The sequence below is a fragment of the Lytechinus pictus genome, chromosome 18, assembly GCF_037042905.1.
Source record: "Lytechinus pictus isolate F3 Inbred chromosome 18, Lp3.0, whole genome shotgun sequence".
In the NCBI taxonomy this organism is placed as follows: domain Eukaryota; kingdom Metazoa; phylum Echinodermata; class Echinoidea; order Temnopleuroida; family Toxopneustidae; genus Lytechinus; species Lytechinus pictus.
The window spans coordinates 2,481,258-2,505,159 of NC_087262.1; the positions used below are offsets into that span (position 1 = coordinate 2,481,258).

The window sequence follows — 23,902 nt, forward strand, 5'->3', positions numbered from 1 at the left end:
ATCATGAAAATCCAAATATTTCAATTTTCTACTGCAAGAATGTGAAGCGTGATTAGACTTACCATGGAATGTGTAGCATCATTATCAATGCAACTTGTGTAACAGGGGACAGATTATTTATACACATCTATAAGAAATGAATATTTGAATTTTCTTATCAGGCAAAGCAAGCTTATGAAATAACCATACTTCATTTCTTATTCTATGCATACTGTCCATGTTTTTGCACAGTTACAAAAATGATTTTCTAATTCACCTGAAATCTTATCATGGTGAATTATTTTGATGAATTTGGTTGGTGATTTCCGTTTTTGTTTTTCTTCATTCGCAATGATGATAGATATATTTCTATGACAGCTCCTATATTCAACATAACTTCTATCTTGGTGGACTTGGCATTTATTCATCCATTCATATCAATAAAAGACAATTCTAGTATTTTCTGCCAGATTTGACATTCTTAGAGCTCAAAATGATAATCCAAAGTTCTACTGCAGTGACCAAACTGACAGCCATTCGTATCCAGTAACCTCACCTTGTTCATGACCAGTGTAGCACCCATTTGAATTGAGGTGCAGCAACATATCTTATCAAAATTTACCAAGATAATTTATATAATTCATCTACTGCAATTCTGTTGAAACAAAAAGACCCTACTTCCCGTTTGTATCGACTTCCAACAAGCGGATATTCAAAGTTTATCGAGCATTAAATTATATTTGAATTTTAAGAAAAAATGACAACGCAACTTTCTTATTTATTTCAGAAATTAAAATGATATGGAACCAATATTGCCCAATTGGAAAATACAAAATCTGAATAGTAATCACTTCTTTATCAACATCAAACTTTTTTTTCTCGCAATCATAAAGTATAATTTAGTATAATTAGATTAATTAGATTAATAAAATTTCTTTTTTTTAGAAAAATGACAAAATGTCTCATATTTAAATTTATTCTTATCAATCCAAATCAATGCTGCCAAACTTTAACAATCTAATAAATCAAAATAAGTTTCCTCCTAAAATATCTGCAATTAATGACGATCAAAATATAAAATATACAACTCAATCTCAAATCAAAATGTCAATCACTTATCTCTATACAAAAGTTCTTTTAAGGAACATAATTCAAAACCAAAGCACTTTATAATCAACAAGCATATCTGTTGCAATATCTTCATTCTCAAGTCAATGTTTCGGATCCTGTTACACAAAAAAATACTGTTATTGTAAGCCATCCAACTGTAGTTACCATGGAAACATAGCCCAACAGCCAATCAAACTCAAGATACCATAATAAATTTAATGCAAAAGGGTCCGGACACAAAACATGTCTGATTTCCTTATCACACAATTGTCAAATTTTACAAATCATTAGCTTTCGGAAAGCAGTGAATACTAGGGGAAAATGGTATCTTGGCTAGCCCGAACAAAGGCAATAATTCAACCAGGAATAAGACCAAGTGCTCCCTATACAAAGCCAAAGAATGTAGTATCAGAACGGTACCCAGATGTGGCCAAAAATAGGAATTCATTCATTTTACTGACCAAGATAACTAGTTCCCAGTCCTATCTGTGGGGCATATAACTTTGCAGATATAAACACTCACCATCCCCCCGCCCCACACCACCAAGAACAAACAAGGTGGTTTGAGATCACCCCACAACCTCGTCAAAGTAGTGGATGTTCCTGGTATAGCACCAAGTGATAGCTATCAAAGACCCTACAAATGCAGACGCCCTCATATCTTCTACATGCACCAACTCTCAAGTGAGAGAGAAACCGCTCTAGCATTAAATGAATCCCTATCAAAGGCAACCTTATGACCTGTAGTTTTACATCCTATCCTAGGGTAACATGATCTTAAACATCGCATTGATTACAGAAAAACACTCACCCCATCCCCTTTGCAACATTGACATTACAGCTGAGAAAATACAAAGTTAGACCAGCTAGACTGCTGATTAAAGACACCTTCGTTTCTCCTTCCCAAACCAACTATTTTACTAGTCCTCGGCCAACCAGAGGACCTCAACAGCTTCACATCCTAATCTAGGGTCTTATGATCTTACAACAAACGTTAGAGAAAAAAAAAATTACCAACACCCCTTCCCCCTAAACCTAGCTGAGAGAGTGCTAAGTCAGTCCAGCTGAAGTAGTGATTAAGACACCTTTATTTCTATTTACCATATTGACTCTTATAGCCAGAGGACCTACAGATTCATATCTTAATCTAAGGTCATATGATCACAAACCAATCATCAATGCTCCTCACACCTCATCTCATATTCTGTAAAAGAAACACCTCTTTATCCTAGCAATCTCCCAAATGCAAAGCGTCTTTGAGAACCAGTGATGGTCATCTCACGACCAGAGGACCTATGGAGCTTAACATCCTATTCGAGGGTCATTTGATCCTTAACTAGAATAAACATCAATGTTCCTCCTTAAACCCCTTCCATAATCTCAAAGAGGAACATCCTTTCATCTTAACAATCTCCCAAATGCAAGGCATATTAGAGAACCTGTGATGGTTACCTTAGCAACCACAGGACCTATTGAGCTAAACATCCTATCCTAGGGTCATTTGATCCTAAACTAAACATGTTCCTCATCCCTCCTCCCGGACTCTGTAAGAGAAACGCCCCTTCACCGTAGCAATCACTCAAATGCAAGGCAGCCTAAAAACTCTTTGAGAACCTTTAAAGGTTAACTGCAAGGTTCCCTTTTCTTTCTCTCTCCCTCTCCCTCTCTTTGTACCTTAGGAGGAAGGAGGGGGACTTGGTTCATAAAGCAAGACCATATCTGGGGTTACTGGAAGACCAATTAGTAGTGACATACTCCTCTGTGGAGATAACGTTCATTCTGGAGCTGCTTTGGTGTGCGTGTGGGTCATCTAGAAGCATTCCAAGACCTCAATTACTTTGGATATACTTTTGCTACCAGTGTTTCCAGCAGCGTTCTGAAGATTGGAAAAAGAAAATTAAAGACAGAATTAACAAAATACAATCGTCTCCTTTGAAGGGTTACCTCTATCTAGCCGATCCCAACGTCCAACTCAAAAACGATAAAGGAAAACTACTCCTAATTTATAAGTGTTTGGTACCGCAAAATAGCTTTAAAAACGGACATACTGAAGCTTTCGGCTATTGCTAACCACTTGCTGAGCAACCAAGCATGCGCTGAACAATACTGTTCATCTTGGTTTAAGGTGCTCAGCCGAGCAAGGAGTTTCACTCATTTGCGCATGCCCGTGGCAGCGTTAATTTAAACAATTATCATATTTCTATATGTATTACAGATGTAGAAGACTTTAGGCAGGGCTCCTCAACCAGTCTCTTTGGTAGATGTTGGGTGCAGGGTCAGCCAAAATATTTTTAAAATTGACAAAGGGATTCTAACTAACTTTGAAATCACATAAAATCGATATAAAATCAACATTCATACGGGTCTATCACCGTCAATGCAATTTGATTGTGTTAGAAATCAGGAATTTCTGTATGAAATTGGATATGGGCACTGGTGGAAAATCATGTGATTCAAATTATTACCAGAAATTGCTGTAGTTTTTCATACTTTTAGTCTCTTGTATTTTTCTCATTAAAAATTCTGTGCAATAGGCAAAATATAAGGATGAGTGTGGGCCTTAAAAGATTCAAAGAAGTTGAAGTTGGGCTTTGAGATTAAAAAAGAAAAAAAAAACAATACGAGAAGCACTGGCTTAGGATGATCTTATAGCTCCAGCTTATTTATCATTATTTTGACATGTACTCACCGTTAATTCAATGAAAGACAAGAATTTCTTCAGCATGTCCACCATACACGTGAAGTCACCATCAGGAAGGCAGTCCCGTACACTCGCAACATTCAACTGATATAAAAATAAAGAGAGAGAGGGTATTTGAATAGTGAATCAGATCTTCTTCTTTCATGCTCATCATCTACAAGTACAAATGAATGTCAGATATTTGGCAATATCTTGGCATAACAATTGCAAAGCCTATCTATGGACCTTGCATAGACGTCATCGCGCTGCCATCTTAGAGGTCAGTACCATTGCCTTACATGCCATCTGTAGCTGGCACATCTCTGACAACTCCCTTTGCACATATTCCTATATCCTCTGAGGGAGGGCGCTGTGAGATTATGATGTCACATGCATAAAAGGCTTATTTGCAGCCATCAGGGGCCCACTTCACAAAGACTTAAATGGGAACCTTGATTTTGATTGGCTGCTGAGCCGTTACCATGGTAGTTGCCATACTGGGGATGTAAACATAATTTTAGTCATTTTTTAATCAGAGCCTGCATCCTTTTGGGCTACAATGCTCATTGAGGTTAGGGCATTTGAGGTGTTTAGCTACTTCACTTGTTTTATCTCTCCTATAACTACTTACATTGTTTTCTCGTAACAAACATCCAAGTAAGAGGGCCGTGTAGGAAGCAACTATACTATCTTCCATGTGTTTCCCTGCAGAATGGAGGGCTGTATAATAAAAAGAGACATTATAAATGATGAAAACGATAAACAACTTAGGGTTCGTGGTCCCTTCAACATCAAACACATGCCGAAGGGGCTGAGAAACCTCTACATTAACACTTGATGTTCACATGGAATACAATTAAAATTCATATGTGAAAAACCTTACAGGTTTATTTTCTTTCATTCAATCTATATTTCAAAGCTGTGTGCGCTATGAACGCCTAGCTTAGCCGGGTAATATAGGAGCGCCTTGAGCACCTAACAAGGTGGATATGTGCGCAATATAAATACCCTATATTATTATTATTATTATTATTTCCACTTTAAAGATAAATTCCAATTGTGGGGACGATCTAAAAATGACTTTTTACAGAATTTAATATAATGATCACCAAAGTGTCTGTTTGTATGAATAAAAAATATGTGCCAAAGGATTCTGGAAGGAATTGTGTAATTGCTGAGAAATAAGCAAAATAAGCGCGGATTCTGTCACTTCCATCGGGTCTTTATTCCAGCAATAATAATACACTGTCCCACGTGTGCATCTGTGTTGGCGAACTCCAGTGTGATCGTTTTTTAGCTTAGATATTATGATTTCACAAAGTACAGTTTATGTAACTGTACCAGATCTAGATCCACGATGATATAGTAATACTTAACCTTGCTTTTACAGACTTTCTCACGAAATCAGTATTTTACTGCAACTACTGTCATTTAGCTTTAAAAACACAGCAATTCATAAAAATCATTACAATACAATTATTCAATACAAATCAATAGGGCTATGTGAAGGATCATAAAAGCATAAGTAATGATGCCTTACAGTAAGTAAACATACAAAGATTAAGTTACACAAATGGTTACAATGTATGATACAAATAAAGAAGGGCAAGACAGAAAAGAAAGAACGAAGAAGGGGAACATATCGTAAATGAATTAAATCTGAATTAATCAGGTTAAGTAATAATAATGTTCCATTTGTATAGGGCAACTACTATAACTGCATATACTCTAATGCGCATGATACTTGGTAATATATCATTACCCGGCTGTAGCTGAGCCGCCTTATAGGCGCCAAAGCATTCAAGGAATAAATCCTACCGAGTGCCCATTCACCTCACCTGGGTTGAGCACAATGTGGATAAATTTCTTGCTGAAGGAAAACATGCCATGGCTGGGTAATCAGGAAGTATCGTTTATGCGAACGTTTGAATTGTTTTATAGTCTTACTATTCTTGAAATAAAATGAAATTTTCAGTTCTACAGCTAGCAGGAAGCATGTAGATAGTGACAGAAGGGTAATATATGTTCTAATTATACATCAAAAGATCCTATGGCCCATATTGTCCATACAAAAAAGAAAATAAAAATTCTCTGGAAAGGGATACTCGATTCGAGCCAAACTAAGAATTTCAATATACACTTGAAATGGGACGTACGAGGATCAATTGCTAACATGGAGAGGCAAACAAGAGGGAAAAAGCGTTCAAAAGAGGATATGCCAACAGTTGAGGTTTAGTCAGATTTAAGTTTAGAGGTTAATTGAAAAGTGTTACCTTTTCTGACTGACGACTTGATCTCTTCTTCTGTCGGCTGGGGGCCATTTTGATTACCCTTCCCAGAATCCCTCTCTATCGTTATCCAGTCTAATGGGTCGCTATGGGCAACAGACCACTCCTCCGGCTCCTCCCCCATCATTTCTTCCTCTGATTGGCTTTCTGCCTTGAGCGCCGCCTGCTGCCGTTGTAGGAATAGCTAAGGATGACACACAAGTGGGGGATACAATAATGAATATCAAACAACTCCAATTCAGCATTGTGTAATTTTTTTGTATGACATACCTCACAATAATAAAACATATCTTATAATAATAATGAATTATACTTGCTTCAATAGCACTTGACACTTACTTCAGTATCTAAGTGCTCTACAGAAATGTACAAGGTTCCCAGCTTTTCAAGAAAACAAAATTCCCTGATGAAATTTAAAAATTCCCTGATAATTATTTAAACCCATTCCCAGATTTGGATGTTTTCTAAGTTGTTGCAGTGAATTACATGTATTTTCAGTATAAACACCATGACGTAAAACTAATTAATACCGCAATAACCAGTCATTCAATGGATGTTTGGATATGCAACAAAATATAACAGAGTCTGACTGACTACCGTGCTTTCGACTTTTGGGCTGGTTAAAATTCCCTGATTTTCCCCTCAATTGAGGTATTTTCCCCTGATTTGAGGTATTTTCGATCAAATTCCCAGATTTCTCCCTGACTGGAAAAAAGTAAAATAATTTTCCCTGATGGGCTGGGAACCCAGAATGCAGCATAATTACCCTGGCTTTTGCAGAGCAGCTGTTGTACGCACTGCATTAATTTTATCAGGGATGCCAGTGGCAAATGGTCCCAGGGCCTGAACTTTTTTTGGAAGGTAAATTATGTGCGCGAAGCGCACATGACGAGCGTGAAGCACAAAGTCCCATTCGGCCGGGGTCCAGGGTCCAAGCTCTAGGGTTCTAAATGGTCTCTGATGCAATCTGAGCCTATTTAAGGGATCATTTTCCCAAAAATTTAGCTCAAGTTTTGGGCATTTTTTTATGTTGCAGAGCCTCAACTTAAAATTAATTCATGAAAAATATTTATGTCTTGATGAAGTCTACAAGAACATAATTAAACAATACATCGTGCTTTACCAGCGACATCGATTTTGCGAAAATAATCCGAGAGAAACTTTCCACTATTGTCTTTGTTCTCCAACCACTTCCACTGGAATTTGTTCTTGATTCAACTGTCTATTTGCTTAATGTTGGTTCCTCTTTCAACATCCATACTTGTTGAAAAATTGTGATTAAATCCACAATCGAAACGGAGAATCAGCTCAAAATAACAACGTGAATTGAACGGGAGCGCGAAAACACTGTGTACGGCCGGTGTAGGCATACTCATCGCGCAGCGAACACATAGCCATGCAGCCCATGCCACTTATCGCATTGGTATTACACTAGACTCAAATACAGTCGTTTTCTCCAATTCAAAGTTACGTTCACAATCCATACACGTTATAATGTATGGCGATCAGTCAACACCAATCACATACATACAGTGCAGTCTAGCGTAATGCGACCATATACACACACGCGCACAAAAAAACCTTGATTAAAACTAGCGTTTAACTGACCGGCTTGTACGAGTCTAATTCCATTATATCACAGGATTTTTTCTTGCACAATAGCTTAGGTACATATAACGGCCGTACGGAGCATAGACATCTCATTGACGGCCGGATCTGGCCGATGACAGTTCTGTCCGGCCTGAGAAAACTCGACCAGCCGGAACTTAAGGTCGGAAAAATGAAAAAGCCGGAATTCAGGCTATAGCCGGAACTCTGGCATCCCTGATTTTATACTCAACGGGATCCCAGGAAAAGGGTCATAAACAAGTCATCCCTAACCAGGAGGAGGAGACGGCCAAAGGCGGCAAGGAGGAAGCAAGTGAAGAATGAAGGGAGGTGGGTTGGGTTGAGGATAGAGGATGTAAAGAATTGTGCAAAGTGACTGAAGGGTAAGGGCGATTGCCACAGGTGTGCGGTGCAAGCCTTGAAATAAGCACCTGTGAGCCGGGGGCTATTTTTTTTTTAATTGCCACCGACTCACGGGCTTTTTACAGGAACCGGGGGCAATTTAAAACAAATATATATAACGGTGAACCACACCGCAAATTTGTTCATAGTAAGCGCAGTTCCTGCAATTTTTTCATTAGTACATGAATAGCATGCTTACAGTATTAGGCTTATTCAAACATTTAAGAAATCAGATTTAAATGTTTAAGTGTGTTTTGACACCCTCACTCCGCATCCCCTTTACAACCACACACACATGGGCTTATTCATTTTTCATCTTTAATGAACCATGATCAATGAACCCCCCCCAAAAAAAAATATATATATAAATAAATGAATAAAATAAAAATATAAAAAAAGAGAGAGAGATGGAGAAAGAGCGAATTCAGATCAAATAATAATAAATTTAGAAAAAATAATAATTTTCAAGGTTTTTTTCATGGTTAGAATCACGGGTGTGGGTGAGTGTTTGTGTGTGATTGTGACTGTGAGGTGCACTTGGATTGCATATAAATTATGTTAAAGAAATGAAGAAATGAAATCAAACCTAACTCAGTCTATTCCAATTCCAGCACATACATGTAGCCACAGGCTATGTACATGTATTGTAGGTTAATGTATACCTTAAGTTTTTCACAAGTTATTTGAAAACGCAGATCTCCACAGAAAATGCCTTTCATTCTGGGAGAGTCTAAATTCGGTGAAAATGTATTCATCAATAACTTAAATATTCATCACAATGAAGAAATCATCAAGTTTTTTGACAGTTTTCAAAAATTAACATGAAATCTAAACTCTATCTGAAACGGAAAATCACCATCACTTAGGCCATTACTGATAGAATTCTCACCCAGAGCTCTGGCAGAGAACATGAGCTCAAACTGGCAAGCTAACACCACACTCAAGTGCACGGCATCCTCCTATTTTTTTTTTAGATAGAGCCTTGCTTGATGATTTATTGTCTGATATTTACCCCTCTCCAAGAAAGAAATTAAAAAGCTACAATTCACAACTATAAGCTAAGTGATTTTGGATTATTAAGGCTCCGTTTTGACAAGCAAAGTCGGCGACTGTGAGGATAAAAGACTCGCACATCGTATGTGCTGTGAAAAACAGGGATTTATCTCCTGTGCAATTCGAATTACTATATCGCAGAATTGTGATATCCCAATTGGAAATGTGTGCATTAGAAATTGCACATGGTGAAGTATAGAAAAACCGCTACCGGAAGCACGCGCGCACATGTATTACAGGAAAAAAAGACGGACGTAGCTCACTTTTTATGGTACAGAAAAAAAGACGCACTTGGCAATTTCAAACTGTGTTTATCGTAAATTGAAAGTTACTTGATTTTAACTTTTCAGATATTTAAATTACATGTATGATATGGCTTCACTGCTCACTCACGGCGGGCGCAATTACCTGGAAAATATTTGCGCCCGGTCGTCAAAATTTTGATGATTTTGTGGCTTTATGGGCGCAATTGATGGCTTTATGAGCGCGAATTTGCGCTCAGCGCCCGCTTATTTCAAGGCTTGGTGCAGTGAATCCGGCCATCCCCGTTTAGCAGGAACATATCCAGATTTATAACAATTATTAAAGGACAAGTCCACCCCAGAAAAATGTTGATTTGAATAAATATAGAAAAATCAAACTAGCATAGCGCTGAAAATTTCACCGAAATCGGATGCAAAATAAGAAAGTAATGACATTTTGAAGTTCTGCTTATTTTTCACAAAACAGTGACATGCAAATGAGAGAGTCGATGATGTCCCTCAATCACTATTTCTTTTGTTTTTTTATTGTTTGAATCAAACAATATTTAATTTTTTACAGATTTGACAATAAGGACCAACTTTACTGAACCATATTAAACAAAGCTAATTCCACATGTTCAGGGAGGAATTAATCGTTGTTTCACTTAACAATGAGAAAATTAGAATATTTCATATAATAAAATACAAAAGAAATATTGAGTGTATGACGTCATCAGTCTCCTCATTTGCATACTGACCAGGATGTGCATAAAACTGTTATTTCAAATTAAGCCAAACTTAAAAATGTCATAACTTACTTATTTTACATCCAATTTTGATGAATTTTTCAGTGCTATGCTTGTTGGATTTTTCTCTTTTTATTCAAATCAATTTTGGACTTGTCCTTTAATGATACAAAATAATAAATTTGCCTGTAATTTATTTGTGTGGAGAAACTAGATGTTTTGAGACGGGGGAGGGATATTTGTTTTGCTACTTGGTAACATAATTATCATGGTATGAACATACTGAGTAGTGTGTTATCATTCAAGGGGGTCTATATTACAAGATTACACTGCTCAGAATTATGTAATATAGGTTAGGAACCTGGTGGGTGTTTCATACAGCTGTTCGTAAAGTTACGCACGACTTTACACACGACTGGAACATGCTCTTAGGTCATAAATCAATTATATAGGGATATGACATAGCACAAGAAAGGATCACCAGTCATGCGTAAAGTCATTCGTATCTTACGAACAGCTTAATGAAACATCCACCTATCTCTGAAGACTGAAGTTTGCTGTCATAGTAGGCCTAGATTCTAGGAGAAAATACAAGGTAATGTCTGTACGAAAATTCTTGTATTTTAAAGTTTGTGACACTCGTACTCGTACTCTTTTTGAAGTTCCAGTCTGCCAGCTCCAGTATGGCAGTAACTTAGATCTCCAGGGGGCCGTTTCATATAGCTGTTCGTAAATTAAGAGCTACTTTTAAAACGACTGGTGATCCTTTCTTGTGGTAAATGGTATATTCATTGGCGATGGTTAAGGGCGTAAGAAAGGATAACCAGTCGTGCGTAAAGTCATTCGTATCTTATGAACAGCTTTATGAAACACCGACCAGGCCAGATTTGAGTAGTTGCGGATTCAAGATGGTGCTTTACGAGGTTGGTGGCTGCTTTAGGACTACTGAGTAACGGATACAGTGTGAAGATTACTGTGAGAGTTTTTACACTGTAAGTGTTTTCCAAGCTCACCTGAACCAAGGCTTCCAGTGAAGTGACCACCTCTGCTTCCGACCCGCCCTCTTCCGATGATGAATTCTCTTGACTTCTTTGGCTTTGGGAATCGAACGATCTTTGGGTTTTCATCGAGATGAGTTTCCTGGTGTTTGCGGGGCTGTGTTCAACCAGGTTTATCAGCAGACCAAGACTCTGTCAAGAAACCATCAACGAGGAATGATTATGATCAGCTTTGAGAACTCAATACCATCAAAAGGTTTAACTTCTTGAATAATCTGCAATAATATGTTAAAATAACTAAATAACCATATTTTTATTGGATGTCCACAACTAAGACTGACACTGGTCTTGTGAAACCAACCCCTTGAGGAGATGCAGCAGGCAAAAGAATGTTTGTGATTCAGTTCGATTGAACAATATGGATATATGTTACAGTATTCTGAGCTTGGCTTTAATCTAGAATCTGGTGAAAAGTTGTGCTGTAAACTATGGATAGCCAATTGCGAAACAAATCTCTAACAGTACAGGTTCAATTCATCAGCTCATTTGACTCTCAAGTCATTCATGAATATTTAGGAATAATTGCTGAAATAATTTCCCTCACCACAAAGCATGATGAATGAGCACAGTTAACATAAGAACCAACAATCCTAAATAATTTTTTAGGTTTTCAGCTTCCCATAATTTAAGCACAGATTTAGACCATGGCCTAAAGTAAACCAGACTTCAGAATACAGACCAATGGACTTAACTTAACCATATCTAAACTGGGCTATTTCGGACCAGAATATACTGGGCCACTGATTGCTCGATCGCCACGAAAATTTGCACGTGCGTAGAGCCGGATGTAAACTGCAAGACTGTATAGTAAAATTTTGAAAAAATTAAATTTTTTTATTTTTTATTAATCAATTATGCAAAGCGATGAAATTTGCCCTAAATTTGTTTTTTTAGTATGTTTTTGCCTTTACTCAATTTATATAGCTAATAGAATGCTAATTTTGGTGGGAGTATCAAAAATTACATTTCTAACAAATATCTACAAAAAAATTTGCAAAAATATAATTAATTTCTTATGTATTTTATTGTTTTTTAAATTCTTATGTATTTCTTCGTTTTTTCAAACCTTTGAGTTTTATTGTTTTCTCCGATGAACTTTGTCGGGGACGCTTTTGCGATCAAAAATAGCATAAAATAAATCCATTTAAACCAACAAAAGTAAAAATAATCATACATTTATGATTTTTGGTTGAAAAACATTATTTGCATCGACTTTGTACACAGAATCACATTTTTGAGCAATTTTGGGTCTGACATGCACTTACAAAATGTTGCGTAATTTTGGAAACACGTACCCGGGCGTCGTAAATTTGGTCTCAAAAGATGCGCAAGACTTGAAAGTAAAAAGCCAGCGAGCGGCGCGGTCAACAAATTTCGCGCGACGGCTTAGTGACGAAATTTTTCGGGGGGGTCAAATTGACCCCCCCAGTTTATTAAGGGTTAAAACTCACCAGGACTAATACATCAAATCGTTGATCCTTGCAGATATATTGAGGCATCTGTAAGACACATTGTAAAGTGGTCAACATAAGACCTTCTTGCTCTCCTACCTTCATACTACCCCATTCTGAAACAATACAAACATAAGTATTCAATACAATACAGTTCAACTTTATTGACAAAATATACATTTAAATAAAACACTGGAATCAAAGGTATAGAAGGAAACCACACAGACTACATGTATATTGACTTTTGAGGCAGAATCCAAACAACTATAACATACGAGTGAAAGGTAAGTCAGAAAAGGGAGGACTCCTGGGCTGTCTTATAAAGAGCTGTGATTGATGTGATGCAGTAAATCTCAACTCTGAGAATACATTGACCCTAATGTAACTGGGACCAGACCGGGATATTCTGGGGGCCCAGTGGGGGGAGTCAATTTGCCCCCCCCCCCCCTCTTCAGATCTTGGCTGCTGATTGCGCAATTGTTGCGAATATTTGCACGCACATAGAGCCGGATGTAAACTACAAGACTATATAGTAAAATTTTCGAAAAATTAATTGTTACATTCTTTTTAGTAATCATGCAAATAAGCATATGAAATTTGGAGTAAATTTGTTTTTTGTGTATGTTTTTGCCTTTAACCCACTTTATATAATTAATAGAATGCTAAATTTTAACATTTATAACAAATATCTAAAAACAAATTGCCAAAACATAATTAATTTCCTATGTATTTCAATGTTCTTTGTTTTTCAAACCTTTGGTTTTTGGGGTTTTTTTCTATGAACTTTGTCAGGGACACATTTGTAATCATAAATAGCATAATATAAATCCATTTAAATCAACAAAAGTAAAAATCATACATTCATGATTTTTGGTTGAAAAACACAACTTGCATTGACTTTTTACATGGAATCACATTTTTGAGCAATTTTGGGTCTGACATGCACTTACACGAACCGCGAACCCAGGCATCACAAATTTGGTCTCAAAAGATGCACAAGACTTGAAAGTAAAAATTCGGCGAGCGGCGCGGTAAAAAAATGCCTCGAAAATTGTCGAGGATCAAATTGACCCCCCCGGTAAGTAAGGAATAATGTCATAACTTTTTGTTAAGGAGTTTATGTGTGTACAGGATCCTTTGGAAAAAAGAGGAATTCCCTACATTGCTTCTACCTAATAATTTCATGTGATGGGGAAACATATTGAAATGCACCTCTTTTGGATAGTACGTCAACAGCATTTTGTGATGCATGTGAGCCTCGTTCAGAGTTGATTCATCAAATGATTCTAAAACATCCCCAAAAGAAAACCTGCCATGTCCAGTTGGGTACACTAAAAAAATACCTCTAGCAGAAAATCTTATGTGCAAATAGCTTGCATGTATGGTATTGATAAAGACTCAAGAGAATCCTTACTCACCGTTATCATGTGATATATTGAGTAATAATCTGAGCGTTGCTAGCAATCCCTGATGTAAGATAGCATGTAGACCATAGCTGTCTAATTTCTTGATGACATGAACCTCTGGCTCTCCGCATAACTCAAGCTGGTTCTCACACATTCGTAATGCCCTATTAAGAGTGATATAATAAACAGATTAATAATATCCATTTGGAGCAAATAGGTAAACACATGTCTCAACAAATTGTAGAGCTGGGTCTCTGGTTAAACAAATCATTCAAGATAATGAATTTCACACCTTTGCATTGCTTTATGATTATGATTTTAAAAGCAAACAGATTATAATGATAGTGATATTGTTAAGGATCAATATATATATATTTAGATCAAATTTATGTGCACTCCTTCATGTCCAATATTATTTTTATCAATATTTTATAATTCTTTTAATTAGTAATCCATGTTCATTTAAGTTAATAACTATGACATGATTTCGATAAAATCCATTAAAATCTATCTAAGTATCAATATATTAATTATTATACCTATCATTTGTCCTTTTTATACACATTTTACTTCTTTTTTTTTACTTAGAGTTGATGGAAATATGTATAATGACAAGAAATTACTTACTTTCCGACAGCCTTGACTAACCCACATCCCTTGAGTTCTAGAAGATACTGTTGATTCTCATTATTCATGAAGGTCACATTCTCCAGGACACGTAGACATCTATTCATAGTCTTAAACAGGACTAGGTTCTCTCCTTCCATACGACCAGTTACAGGACTCAGGCTCAGAGCAGCTGATATCACTATCAAGGGAATCAAATATTAAAGTTTTTAAGTTGTAATAAAAGGTGTTCATCTATTCATAGTCTTTAAACAGGATTAGTTTCTCTCCTTCCATACGACCAGTTACAGGACTCAAGCTCAGAGCAGCTGATATCACTATCAAGGGAATCAAATATTAAAGATTTTAGGTTGTAATAAAAGGTGTACATCTATTCATAGTCTTAAATAGGACAAGATTCTCTCCTTCCATACGACCAGTTACAGGACTCAAGCTCAGAGCAGATGATACCACTATCAACGGAATCACAAATCAAAGTTTTAGGATGAAGGAGAAAAAAAGGAAAGTGAAAAGGTATACATGTAGCTGCCAACATTTAACTTTTTTTTCTTAACATCAGCAAATTAGCATATTTAATTCATATAAATTAAAATCCTATTCCAGAAAAAAAATGGCCATACAACTTGTAAATTACATCAAACATTACCATTAAGCAAATTTTCGTGATCTCACGCTATCAGCAACCAAGATGATGCACCCCCCACCCTCCAGCCAGAAAACGGCAAAGAAAGTCTTACCCGGTATTAAGGGTTGAACCATTGCAAGGTTTACCACAGCCATGAAAGAAGGGTCGAATCGATTACAATGAAATATTAACCTGTTTGTGCTATGTGTTCAAGTCCTCCAGCTAACCTCAGTTCCTCCTTGAACCATTCTCCAGCTCGTTTTGATGTTAGTGATAACAGAGATTCCATGGCAAGATGACCATTCTGTTAAAAAACAAAAGAAAATGAAAAAATGATTATGATTTTGAATTTAAAGAGAACACATAGAAAAGTTAATTTTTCACCCCGGCTCAGATAGGGTGATGTTAAGTACTTAGACATTTTTTTTATTAAGAGCAAGAAAAATAGATGTTATCATCATCGTCATCGTCAGCATCATCACCATCATTATCATCATCACTACTACCATCAACATCACAACCACCACCACTACCACCACCATCATCATCATCACCATCATCATCACCATTATCCCCATCATTACCATCCCCATCACCATCACCTTCACTGTCGTCATCACGATCACCATCGTCATCACCATCACCGTCAGCAGCAGCATCTTCATCGTCATCATCATCATTACATTTATCATTGCATTCATCACCATCATCAACATTATTATCAATTTCAATGTTTAAAAGAATTTCAGGAATTACTTCAAGCTTGAATCTTAAGTGGCAAATGTACATTCCTAACTTGTCAAAGGTGAAAGGCACCACAGCAGTACTCAAAGTTGGACCAAAAGATCATGAGTCCAGTAACATTTCCGTTATTGCACTGTTTGTCTGGTTTTCCTTCCCTTTCGAGGCCTTTATCAATTTCAAGCTCTAAGCTTAAGATGGAGGTCTCCCAAATTCCAAAATGTATAATGTCAATATATGTATATATTTTGTTTTCTGCTATTTGTTTTAATAATTTAGAAAAAAAGAAATTTATCAGGTATATATATATTTCAAGTAGATTGTTAGAATGTATGTATGCATATGTTATTCTTTATGTCATTAGCTTATGTTATGCTGAGAAAAATGATTACACTTGTATATACTTTTGTTATTGGAATGTGGAAATAAATAAATAGATATTACACTCTTACGTAAAGACTGATTGAACTCATTCTTCTAAGGTTTCTACACCCAGTCTTTATAGTTTTCAAAGATGGCTTTTGGCTCTCTTGTGAAAACTGATCTACATGCATATATATGTTGCGGATGGTTGCCACTTCTTTTCAATTCAAGACAATGAATAAAGTCAATCAGTTACTTGGGTAGAACTTACCGAAAGATCACTGGTCTCGATGTCACCCAGGCTGTTGCTAGCTTTAGGAAGCTCTGTGAAGACTGCCCAGAGCTTCTCCTGGACTTTCTTATACTCAGCTTGTTGACTGGGATCTAACTGATGGATCCGATGAGCCGTGTCTTTACTCAGGAGACGGACCAGGAGCCACAGACTGTCACGGTCCAGGTCCATGTTTAGACGGTCCCGGCTCAACATGTACATCAGACCCGCCGTGCAGAGTCCAAGACACTGTTATGTGGGTAGTGAAGAAATGATATTAGAAATCTAATCAATCCAGACTGTTTCAGTATTTAAACAATCTATATATATACAGGGCAAACTAGAATTCAGTTAATGAGTTTGAAATTTCATTACATAGAAATGACTGCTACAAACAGTTGCAGAAGAGACATAGGAACAACCTGTATGTTTATCATGACTGCAAATAAAATGGACTACTTCTTTTACAATCAAGCCTTAAGCTGTTGTATTGATCAATAATTTTGAGAGAATATCTTTTTTTAAATTAATATCAATTGTAACCATATCATAACAAATCTAGATTTCTTAACTTCTGACAGAGTTCAAGTGAATTAAACATCATGAAATAGAAAAAATATAGACTAAAACGGGGAATATAGAAAATCTCAAACATATATAAACACACATTGATAAATATATTTATTCTGTCTGAAAAAAATCTGTCTACAGTCACAATCCCAGGATAATTTTCTTCTTCTTCTTCTTCCGTTGAGTACAATTCTCTTTATAGAGTATAGGCATACTTGACTGAGGCCGCAATCACAAAAACACGTGACATTAAGTGCAGTTGAACAAACTAAACTACAGTGCAAGTAAAAAGATCCTATTTTATTATCACTAACCAACACGATATTTTCCAGAATGATTTGCCAAATACACAAACATATATAACTAGAGTGTTTCAGTATTGAAACAATCTATATATATACAGGGCAAACTAGAATTCAGTTAATGAGTTTGAAATTTCATTACATAGAAATGACTGCTAAAAACGGTTGCATAAGAGACATTCTCTGTGCCCTTTAGACCGTCCATAAGGTACTCAATGTCATCTGCATATTGCTGACTCTCACCGGACTCTTGACAGTCTGAAGCTCCCTTTACATGACGTACAACGGTATAGAGCTGCTCAAACAAATGGGAGCAGCAAAATATAAAAACAAGCAGTGTAATAATATACTCACTGGATCTTGGGCGGCATCTTGTAGTTTTCCAAAGACCTTAGCAATGGTCCCATGCGCTCTCATGTGCATTCTGAATTGAGGTACTGAACACTTCTCTACAAAACCCATCGTACTAAACGATCAAAACACAAACAAGAAAAGTTCATTTAACATGGAAGATGACTAAATAATGAAGAAATTCAGCGAAAAAACAATATGTACTAGTTATATATGATATGCATTTGACTATTTTCTATCAGTATGTTGGTAAGTTGGTTGATATTTTTCAGATAAAAAAGACAGAAAATTAGTGGTTGATCATTATGGTCATTGGTGAAGGCATTTGATGAATATCCAATAAAGAATATAAGAGTTGTAATTGTTTATGTTTGTGTTGTTGTATACAAACATATGTTTTTTATTATATACTATTTTGTATGTTAGACATGTTATTTTATATGCCAACGTCATCTGAACTTATATATGTGATCCATTATATCATGTATGTTTTGTTATGTATATTTTGATGAAAAGGATCAATAAAACATGAATTACAAAAAAAAAAATTGTTTATGTTCTTCATTTGTGACAGCATATGCCAGCAGCTCCCCCACCTTCACAAATTTAGCTCTAACTTTCTTTTTTTTTTTAAATTAAAACAACTTATTGTCAGGGTGAACTTCCCCTCTAGATCAAATTAAAAGGTCAAGTCCACCCCAGCAAAATATTGATTTGAATAAATAGAGAAAAATCAAACTAGCATAACGCTGGAAATTTCATCAAAATCGGATGTAAAATAAGAAAGTTATGACATTGTAAAGTTTCCCACTTTTTTCGCAAAACAGTGATATGCACAACTCAGTGACATGCAAATGAGACAGTCGATGTCCCTCACTCATTATTTATTTTGTTTTTTTATTGTTTGAATTATACAATGTTTCATTTTTTACAGATTTGTCAATAATGACCAACTTGATATAGTATTAAACATTTCTAATTCCACATGTTCAGTGAAGAATTAATCATTATTTCACTTGACAATGAGGAGAAAATTAGAATATTCCCTATTGCATATAATAATATACAAAAGAAATAGTGAGTGGATGACGTCATCAGTCACCTCATTTGCATACCCACCAGGATAAGCATACTACTGTTTTGAGAAATTAAGCGAAATTTAAAAATGTCATAACTTTCTTATTTCATATCTGATTTTGATGAAATTTTCAGTGTTATGCTTGTTGGTTTTTTCTCTTTTTATACGAATCAACTTTTTGTTGGGGTGGACTTGTCCTTTAAGAAAGAGAGTTACAGCAATAAGCATACAGAGTTCTAGAGAGGCCTTGACCAACACAGCACTCTGGCAATAGATCAAGGCCTCATTCACACTGGAGCAAAAAAAAACTTGCCTCAGTCTTGCAGATTAAGATCATATCAAAATGGAATCGGTATTCAAATTAATCTCACCTGAGACAGCGGGTTCCAACATTCTCTGTGCCCTTTAGACCGTCCATAAGGTACTCAATGTCATCTGCATATTGCTGACTCTCACCCGACTCTTGACAGTCTGAAGCTCCCTTTACATGACGTACAACGGTATAGAGCTGCTCAAACAAAAGGGAGCAGCAAAAAATATTGTGATATTCAGTTGACATCTATGATAATCTTGTGCCATCACAGCCAGTTGTCGTTGATTATAATTTCACAATTGATTTCAATTTCATGATTGATTCCAATTTCACAATTGATTTCAATTTGTAAACAAATTTTCGGCATTACTCCTATGTTTTTCAGATCGCATGCTCGATCTGTAATGAAAATCATAAGTCAGAAACAGAGCCATGAACCAGAATAGCCTGGTGGTTGAGTTGCTGCCCGGCAAGCAGTAGATGGCAGGTTCAAATCACACTGGCTCCAATTTTTTCTGACTTATGATTTTCATTATAGATCGAGCATGTGATCGTAAACACATAGGAGTAATGCCGAAAATTTGTTTACAAATTATAATTTCTCCTATTAAAGCCTCTTAATTTATTTGATTTCAATTTCATGACTGATTCCTAGCTTATAAGGCCACCAAGACCATGGCCTTAAGATGCCCTATTAACTGGGATCAATGCCCCTCTCTTTGTCTGGGATATCTTTGATGCCCTTTCTATTAATGCCGTTTGTTACAACAAGACCCCAATGTCATTACAGTCCTAAAATTAAAATAGAGGAAGCTACAGTAGTAATGGGAATGCTCAAAACGGTCTTGGAGGCGATCTTCCAAACCAACTTGGAAAACCACCTCACGATGTGGTTTTCAAGACCACTTTGCATCGTGAAACTAGTTGAAGCATAAGTGAAGACACAACCGTTCTTCGGGAAGCAAATCTTGGGCACGCTACTCCACACACTGTGTGTAGAGTGACCCCACTGAGAGCGTTCCTGTAGCTACAAGAACGCTTTACATGAAGTGGTTTGAAAACTTTTGGGTAATCAGATGGGAACGCTAGCAAAGCGATGTTCTAAACTAGTTTCATAAACTTGTTGAAGAGAAACCTGGGTCCCGTAACACAAAAATCGTACGCTTGATTTTTATGATTGATAGTACATTGTGGTCTATGGAATCAATTGTAGAAAAATGTTCTACAATCATTGCTAAGCTTTGTGTTACGGGCTCCAGTTCAAGAAAGTATACTGAGAATGGGGTCATATAACAGTGGTCTTGTCCTAATAATATTGAAATTGAAGGCCTGAGGACACATGAATTAAACAACAAGTGGAATGCCTCTGGCCGTCTCACCTGCATCACGCGATTCAATATAGCAGCAGTGCTGATTTTGAAAACTACTATAACTCGCACAAGATGTTCAGTGATACTTGGTTACTCTTATTTCCACGTTTTATGAACTAGACCAATACACTTATAGAGATATGATGGCAATTCAACAAATACCCCCAACGTGGCCAAAGTTCTTTGACCTTACATGACCTTTGACCTTGATCATGTGACCTGAAACTCGCACAGGATGTTCAGTGATACTTGATTACTATTATGTCCAAGTTTTATGAACTAGACCAACACACTTTCAAATTTATGGCTGTAATTCAACAAATACCCCAATTTGGCCAAAGTTCATTGACCCTAAATGACCTTTGACCTTGATCATGTGACCTGAAACTTGCACAGGATGTTCAGTAATACTTGATTACTATTATGTCTAAGTTTCATGAATCAGATCCATAAACTTTCAAAGTTATGATGGTAATTCAACAGATACCCCCAATTCGGCCAAAGTTCATTGACCCTAAATGACCTTTGACCTTGGTCATGTGACGTGAAACTCATGCAGGATGTTCAGTGATACTTGATTAACCTTATGTATAAGTTTCATGAACTAGGTCCATATATTTTCTAAGTTATGATGACATTTCAAAAACTTAACCTTAGGTTAAGATTTTGATGTTGATTCCCCCAACATGGTCTAAGTTCATTGACCCTAAATGACCTTTGACCTTGGTCATGTGACATGAAACTCAGGCAGGATGTTCAGTAATACTTGATTAACCTTATGGCCAAGTTTCATGAACTAGGTCCATATACTTTCTAAGTTATGCTGTCATTTCAAAAACTTAACCTCAGGTTAAGATTTGGTGTTGACGCCGCCGTCGCCGTCGCCGTCGGAAAAGCGGCGCCTATAGTCTCACTCTGCTATGCAGGTGAGACAAAAATCAAAATCAAAATAACAATTTTCTCCCTCGTTTTGAATTTGAGGGCAGTAATTAGAGTAATTGACTTTCTTTGCGTAAACCGGTTGCCTGGTCAACTCACCAACCCTCGGCATGCAATCATATTTCTTTATATCTTATAATACAGGTCAAATATGTGAAATCTTTCACAAAAACAGAAATGAACTAACCTTCTTGTCGCCCTTTTTGCATTTGAGGGATGTGACTACGGAGTGGTTGACCTTCTTGGGGTAGACTGTCTGCTTGGTTAGCCCACTAGCCCTCTGTTTACCATCACTCCTAAATGGGGCAGGTTTGGATGGGAGAGGCCCTTGGTTGGTAGAGGAAGTGGGACCACTAAACTCATCCTGGAGAAAAATGAAATAAAGAGATAAAGATTCCTTAAGTCATCAGTTACAAGATTAAAATTGCATTAATAGAATTATCTTGTATGCACACATTATGTTCCTTGTAAAAAGGTTGTGTAACTAAAATACCTTCAAGGTGCACATTGCAAAACAAAAGATAATTTGCACAATTGATTCCTAGCTTTGGCTACATAGAACATAGATTAGATTATATTTCCAGCACTGGGTGTAGCTTCTTAAAAGCATTTTTATAGATTTCAATTTTTCAACAGTGCGGGCATGAGACAGCCTTTTACCCGGCACCCACAAAAGAATGCATAACAAGGCAGCCTCTGTTAACAGAGGACATTGCAGGTATTATGAAGTGAAGAAAATGAAGGAATACAAATTGCCATAATTTATCCATTACCGGTATTCAATTTTGTAAAAGGATTTAACTCGATGATATGAAAAAGCAAAAAATTTGTTGGGAAATTGAAAATCCATGAATTCAGTGTTTTTCCATGTTTCCATTCTGTGACTTTGTGAATGTACTCTACATGTATGTACTAGACTCATATCTGTGATGCCATTGGAAGCAAGAAATATATCTGACTTCACTCAACCCTAGGATAATAGGATTGTTACCATGATATTCAGGGATGGAATTCAAAGAAAACAAATTTGATGAAAAATTATATTCCAGAATTGAAACCTTTGCACAAACTTTTTATAAACAATATATCTGTATACAGTATTAAACCCAAGCTAAGTAGAAACAAAAAGAACAAAATAAAACCTGTTCAGAAGTTAAATGTTGCACTATTCATAAGAATCTTGTCAGTTACAAAATGTTCATATTTTGTCAAGTGTACAAAGAACATAATGTAAATGTACATTAATACTTGTTGTTCTACTAGGAATTTGCATCCAACAAAATCCGGACGAATTAAAGTATGCCGTTTGATTCCATGGCCAGTTACTGTAATAAGCAGTCCTATCCCCCTTTTTAAGTATCCACTTCGGCAAATATGATTGACTTAATAGTGACCTTTAATCCAAAACTCACATCCTGATTCATATTTTGATTGAAAGTTGAAACCATACAAAAACATTACTTCCTACAATATGATTCCTAAAAATGCATGTTCAAAGCTAGACAAGTAGGCACACATGTACATGTACGTACATGTATTAACACCTGACAATCAGCAAGAGGCGACCTAGTACTCCCTAAAAGTGGCACAGAATACCGTAAAAATGCATTATGCTATGACGGCCCTTCCCTATATAACAACCTACCAACTGAAATGAGATCTCAAATTAGCCTTGCCTCATTTGAATTTCATTCGAAGCATTTAGCATTAGCTAGTCATGACCAATAAGCATTCTTCTTTTCAAGCTGTACCTCAATCTCTTATATATTTTGATATTTTTGTTTGACTCACAACTTCAGCTTACTTTCTTAATTTTACAGATTTTGGCTAATTGTAACAATACACATCTTAATAATTTCAAGTTATCTGCTTTTTTAAATCATTGTACTTTTATTGTTAATTGTATGTTTCCTTATTTCCTTCACATGTACATACTAATTTATTTATGCCTCTCTTATGATGTTGCTATGTAAATGAATTGTTATAACTGATATGTTATGCTATGTACATTGTCACAGGGCCCCCATGGGAGACCAACACATTGTTGAATGGGCTTCCCTGTTTTTAAACAAATAATAAATAAAATATATAGAGAAAATATATATACAGGTACATGTACATGTAAAAACATTTGTATTGGATATTAACATCAGGAACATGCTTTGGCTGCATTTATACGACCTCAACTCAGGCCAGAATCATGATTTGAATCATGATTCAAAACACTAACATGAATCACAATACCACAGAATCTGGGTTTAGACGACTTTCATTCCAATGCTGTTTCTCCTCGGATTCAGGCCGATCCAGTGCGCATCACGTGTGTTTC

General features: G+C 36.3%; 1 protein-coding gene across 1 annotated transcript; it reads right to left on the minus strand.

Moving 5' to 3' along the window:
* Positions 1-1,054: 1,054 nt before the first annotated feature.
* LOC129281693 (wings apart-like protein homolog) lies at positions 1,055-22,997 on the minus strand. Its single transcript, XM_064113409.1, has 14 exons — positions 22,986-22,997; positions 21,761-21,937; positions 19,323-19,459; positions 17,877-17,988; positions 16,651-16,899; positions 15,468-15,579; positions 14,651-14,831; positions 14,036-14,187; positions 12,618-12,733; positions 11,122-11,298; positions 6,043-6,241; positions 4,401-4,489; positions 3,779-3,874; positions 1,055-2,965 (listed from the first exon to the last, which is right to left on the minus strand). The coding sequence occupies exons 1-14, from the start codon at positions 22,995-22,997 to the stop codon at positions 2,900-2,902; spliced, it is 1,875 nt and encodes a 624-aa protein (XP_063969479.1). The 3' UTR covers positions 1,055-2,899.
* Positions 22,998-23,902: the final 905 nt, after the last annotated feature.

What these genes read in the sequence shown, in the direction of transcription:
- LOC129281693 (XM_064113409.1), bottom strand. An exon ending in TGAACACATAGCACAAACAG is followed by an intron (nt 14,832 to 15,467) that starts GTTAATATTTCA and finishes TTCCCTTGATAG; the next exon opens with TGATATCAGCTGCTCTGAGC. An exon ending in CAAGTCGTCAGTCAGAAAAG is followed by an intron (nt 4,490 to 6,042) that starts GTAACACTTTTC and finishes TTTATTATACAG; the next exon opens with CCCTCCATTCTGCAGGGAAA.